The sequence below is a fragment of the Cynara cardunculus genome (assembly GCF_001531365.2).
Source record: "Cynara cardunculus var. scolymus isolate 2C chromosome LG 1, CcrdV1, whole genome shotgun sequence".
Classification (NCBI taxonomy): Eukaryota; Viridiplantae; Streptophyta; class Magnoliopsida; order Asterales; family Asteraceae; genus Cynara; species Cynara cardunculus.
In genome coordinates, this window is record NC_037528.1 from 29,528,446 (window position 1) to 29,534,445 (window position 6,000).

A 6,000-nucleotide genomic window follows, 5' to 3' on the forward strand; every position below is an offset into this window, starting at 1 on the left:
AACTTACTAAGACTATGGTTTATTCCTTTTTTAAGATGAGACAGTTTTTTAAATTAAGCAAGAAGCATGAGTGCAAAGTGAGGTGCTACAACATTTGAGAAGAAAAGGGCATGCCACATAGCATCCTGTTTTGTGCCATGAGGTAACCTTTTTAAAATGAATCTATTGCTGGATCATAGAGAAAAAGAATGTGATGCAAGCAACAAAAGGGAACTGGGAAGAGTGACTTCCATCTCTTGTATTTCAAGTGTTTGCGAGTACATTTGCTTTCTACTCTTGTGTTTGTAAGTTGGAAGCACAAGTAAGCAACTTTAGCATTTGGTGGTATTTCCCCTGATGCCTTAGTCTTGAATCACATAAAGACAACCACCTATTTGAAAGTCAATTGATTAAATAAGTAGTTACATGTAATTGATACTAATTGCAAAATCTTACACACACATGTGTGCGTCTATTCTAAAGTATGCATCTGAGGTCTATCTTTAAGGATCTGTTCACGGTCCAAAAGGGATTAATTCTTGGTGACATAATCTTCTTAGTCTAGATTCTAATTCTCAGCATATTATTCACTGTTATTCATAGGATAAAAAACGACATCGTAAATTCCAGCTATTTCACTTATTCATTCATTAGCAGTACCATTTCTCACCAGTATCAGAATAATAATTGTCTTGTTTGCAGAGCTTTTCCTGACATTCAGTAAATTACGTATTATCGAATGAGGGATCTTTCTGTAAACCCCCAGTGAAGAGAGGATCCGATAATAAGTGATGTTTTGGGATATTGAGAATGAATAAGTCCTGGTGAATCTGTGATGTGTGCAATTGCACAATAACAAGTTTGAAGCATGATGCATGCACTAAAAGAAAATGAGAGAAAATCACTTGTGATCATTTTGTCATCTTCAATGCAGAATGCACAAGAGAGGAAGGGTTTTGCTTAGAACAGAGAAGAAAGAAAAGTGGCATAACCAATTAGAGCATATTTATGGACTTAGGGGATGTTTACCAAACGCTTACCTGGAGCTTACCAAGTCATTACTTTACCAGATGAATATGGCATGGACCAAGAATTTCACCCAAAAAGAGCGAAGGCAGGACCGAGAGTCTTACCCGGTAAGTGAGGGCGATGACTCTTACTACGGTTAGCGCTTACTGCTAAAATGTTGCATACGGTACCGTTTCGCTAGACTAAATCTTACCTGGTAAGTAAGTGATGGTGTTGAGTTTTACCTGTTAACGCTTACTTGAGTAAGCTTTTGGTAAACAGGGAGTTTCAGTGGAAAGAAATGCAGTTTGGACATATAAAAAGAAATTAACTACTTACTTATTCAGAGCCGAAGCTTATAATAACATATTCGCAATTTACACCAAACTTCAAAACTAAAACTCAAAAACTTCATATCTTTCCCCGTGTTCATAGCATTCAGTTGATATTAATCTCGCTTAGTGCATCATCATAATAACAATAAAATAAAAATTATACATACAGAGGCATTGGCCAAAAGCATTCGAATTGAAATCAAAATCATAAACCCCCCCTTAAGTTTTTCCACTACACCTTAACTGCAATTCCCGTAAAATTAAGACATTTCTAGCAGTAGACGAACCGTAATCACAGAAGAATTTCAGTAACGGATAAAAGACATTCGTTTTTCACGATGAAGCATAAAGAAACAACAATTTTACCGAAATTTGAAAGAAATCTTACTGGGACAGACGTGTTATTGCAGGAGGTGAGAGATCCAGCTGCGCTTGCTGTTGGCGACAGGATGAAGAAGAGAACGCCATAGATCACTATTAATGTGGGAAAAATAGAGGATGTAATACGATTACTCCTCTTCATATCCGTCGTCTTTGCTTCTTCTCCGTTGTTATCGTTGATTTCAACCCTCTTCTCCCCCAAAATTGAAACTGGAAGAAGGGATTGATGGTTAACCGATTGTGTGTTTATGGACTGATAATCGAGAGAGAAAAGTAGTTTATGTTCTTCCCTCTTTTTCCCTTGCAGGAGTTCCACTCCGATTCCAGTTTGGAGTCTTCCCGAGATCCACACGCACCGATGAGACATGTAACTTTAATAAAATTTGTTCAATTTAGCTCTAATCTTGTATATGTTTTAAGGTTTTTGTTAAATATTTTATAATATAATGTGTTTATATATATATATATATATATATATATATATATTTATACTATCTTATAATCGGGGTTGGTTTAAATATTAATTAATATTTTTGTGTTAATTTTGTTAACCAATCTCAATCAATCATATTTCATCTTTACTTTAGGTTATTATATAACTCATATATTAATGACAAGGATAATCAAGTAATTTGTCATTTATGTAACTCCTAAATCATTAATTGAAAGTTACAAATCTAAAATTCTCAATAATTGATGATTATGTAATATTGATATTTTTTAATACGTGTTCATATTTTGTAATTTTGATTTATTCTATCCATAATGATATTGATTTTGTAATTGTTAAAGAATTTCCGATTGTAAAGATTTCGATATCTATCGAGTAATATGGATAAACCTATTAGAAAACAGATCGACAACAATGAGAATGAAAAGGTTAAAATCATCTACGACTACAATCGGAATTCGAATTCATATGTAATTGTTAWAGAATTGTTAAAGAATTGTTCACAAGTGTTCATATTGTGTTCACATGTACACTAGCTGCATATCTCAACATTGGCTTGCTCCTGAATGTGTTCATGAAGAAAGAACTATTGTTCACAAACTGTTCATATTGTGTTCATATGTACACTAGCTGCATATTTCAACATTGACTTGCTCCTGAATGTGTTCATAATGAAGGAATTATTGTTCACAAACTGTTCATATTGTGTTCATACCTATTTTTTATTTATTTACTTTCGTGTAACAACTATTCTTATTATATTCATATTGTGTTCATAAATGCTATACAGTCCAAGTTCATATATATGTCAATTTTTGTTCGTATTTGACACAATGGTTCATATATATGTGTCTGTGTGTGTTCATATGGTTCTTACATTAACAAAAATAAAATAATAAAAATAATGAGATTTTTTGATTTTGTAATTCACAATTAATGATATGGGAGTTACATAAAAAAGAAAATTACCTAAATACTCATTTCCCCTTTGTTCACATATCTTCTTTGAAATTGTAAATTTAAAATTTTAATTTTTTATCATGATTAATCACAACCCTTTATTGTAAGAATCAATGGCCAAGATTGGTTAACAAAGTTAACACAAAAATCTTGGTTAGTATTTGAACCAAGTGATAAGTGTTATTTTATTAACCTTATTACATCATTTTCCTAACAATTTTCCTTTGTTTTATTTGTCCATTAGTGTCTTAATTGAGTCTTTTTATGTCTTTTTCATATATTAGTAGTAATATAGTATATCTAATGTTAATTCTCTGTTTTTACAGGTTTTTGATGATTTTTGGGCCCAATCCTATGGCAGTCCTACAGGACCAGGAGTGGCAAGGTCCTATAGTACCTGTCCGAGAGCTGAAATTCTGCTTGGGCCGTGGAGAAATGGGCTGATCCATAGAGGAGGCGTGGTCAACGACCTTGGGCCCGGTCAAAACCCAGTTTTGAAGAAGCTTTTGTCTTATTAGTTGGCACCCACTATGTAATCTTCCTTAGCCTATATAAAGAAGGCTTAAGGCTTATGTTTACCCACAAATTCACATACTTTTGGAGACTTTTTCATATTTTCTACCATTTAATCCTTAAGATCTTTGTGTTAGTCATCCCCAAGAATATTGCTTTCGGTTCCAAGCTTTCGGTTTTCTTTGTTTGACTTTTCAAGAACCAACTTTTGTAGTTGTGCTTTCGTTCTCAAGTTTTAATTTAAGTACTCGTATTTAATCTTCATCTCATTTCTGTTCCAAGTTACGTTACGTTTTCTTATCTTTTACGAGTTACGAATTAGTCGATCGTTGTTGCTTTACATCGGATCTCATCATTTGTGGCTCACGACTAATTTACGTAGTATAAATAATCTGTTTTTACGAGTTTGTAAGTAATCTTTCGGTCTTTGTAACAAAACTTGTTTTGCAAGTTTCATTACTTGACTTGCAAGTTTTTGCTGTACTTTTTCTTTATGGTTTATAAAATTGTCTGGTTTCCGTTCAAAAAAAAAAGTTTTCATCAAAAGTCAACCCCATTTTCCAAGGTTTTCATATGTCATTTCTCTTCCCATCAAAGTACTACTTGTCATCTCATCATGTACTTCCTTTCATCATTATTAGATTAATATTAATTAATATTATTTAGTTATTAATAATTTATATTTCAGTTATTTATATTTCAGTCTTTATATTTCAGTATTTATATTTCAGTCATTTATATTTCAGTCTTTTACATTTCAGTCATTTACATTTCAGTCTTTACTTTACTGCAATTTATATTTATGTCATTTAATTTTCAGTACCTTAAATTCCAGTATTTCCATTTCTTGTAATTTACTTTCTATAATTTATTTTTTCGTCTCAGTATTTATTTTTCAGTCCTTACATCATTCGATAGAAGAAATCGAACGATGATGGGCTAACGCCTTAGCTTGGGGTATAACGGGAAATTAAGACCAAAGCCGATGTGAAAGGTGTCTTATTAGCATTATAGTCTACTATTTATTTCAGGTACTTAATATTTCATTTGATGATTACATTAAAATTAATTGACAACTAATTTTGTGTATAAAAATGTATTGACTTTCAAAACMTGAGGTAATAGGAGAAGGCTATAAATAGCTTTAGTGTCTGACAAACGCTATACTCCTACGGTGTAGGATGGTAACACTGTGTTGTGCTAGGATTCACGACGTCTAACATAAATGATATCGTATCGATAGCACATTGACCGGTGTGTGCTCCTGGGAGGCCGTCTGACCCGATAGTTGATATTGTCATAGTTATATAAAATCATTTATTGATTTTAGATAATTGTGACAAGGATGCTATGTCACATTTTTACTGAATCATTTGTTTAAAGTCTTAATCAATTGTTGCACCATGTGCTTCTTTTTAAGATTGATATTTTCTTAGTGTTAATTAAACCACTCAATTTTAGATAAATCAAAACCCTCATTTCGCCATCTGAAATTAATTTTTATAAACTGGACTTTTGAAATAACTTTACAAGCTATCTCTGTGGGAACGATATCTGGTACTTTTTACCATTATTACTTGTTACGAGACGACAGTAATTCGAGGTGTATACTTGCGCCGAGTTCTATTTTTTGTGTTGAAATCTAATGTTGAATAAACCGACGAGCAAGTTTTTGGCGCCGTTGCCGGGGATAGTACGCTGAAGTTTTTTCTTTTTAAAAGTAAAGTTTATAAAAGTTAGTTTTTCTACCATCTTTTTGTGAACACACTGTGCATGCCAAGACTGTCGCACGGTGAATTTTTTCCACTTGATCCGGATATTGAACAAACTTTTAGACAACGAAGAAGAGTGTAAAGAGTTCTTCGAGCTTTAAACTCTGAAACGATGGCTGAAAATGTGATTATTGACGGAGAAGGTATTTTTAGAAATGAACTAAATATTCCATATGAGGATGAAGCTCAAAACATCTTTCGTGTTGCAAATGCTAAAAATGGTGGCATTATGGCGTATGTTATTCCTAACTTAACTCAACTGCACACAGGGATACGTAAGCCTACCATTGGTGCCACCCATTTTTCACTTAAACCAATGATGTTTCAAATGCTTCAAACAAACGGCCAATACGTTGGTTTATCTTCTGAAGATCCTCATTCTCATCTGCGTTCTTTTATGGAAATCACACTCTTTTCTCATCCCTGATGTTTCAGACGATGCTCTGAGACTAAAACTTTTTCCATTTTCACTAAAGGATCGAGCAAGAGCATGGTACAATTCTTTGTAACCAGACTCTATGACTACATGGAATGAAATGGCAGAAAAGTTTTTGAAAAAGTATTTTCCACCCACGAGGAATGCCAAATCCAGAAATGAAAT

General features: G+C 33.1%; 1 protein-coding gene across 2 annotated transcripts in view; it reads right to left on the reverse strand.

Moving 5' to 3' along the window:
• LOC112510549 (signal peptide peptidase-like 3) overlaps positions 1-2,103 on the reverse strand; it is a 45,188-nt gene extending 43,085 nt beyond the window's left edge. For both annotated transcript variants that reach the window (XM_025116022.1, XM_025116013.1), the window contains exon 1: positions 1,711-2,103. In XM_025116022.1, coding sequence (XP_024971790.1) covers positions 1,711-2,070 — 360 coding nt within the window. In that variant the 5' untranslated portion in view covers positions 2,071-2,103. The remainder of the gene's footprint in view (positions 1-1,710) is intronic.
• Positions 2,104-6,000: the final 3,897 nt, after the last annotated feature.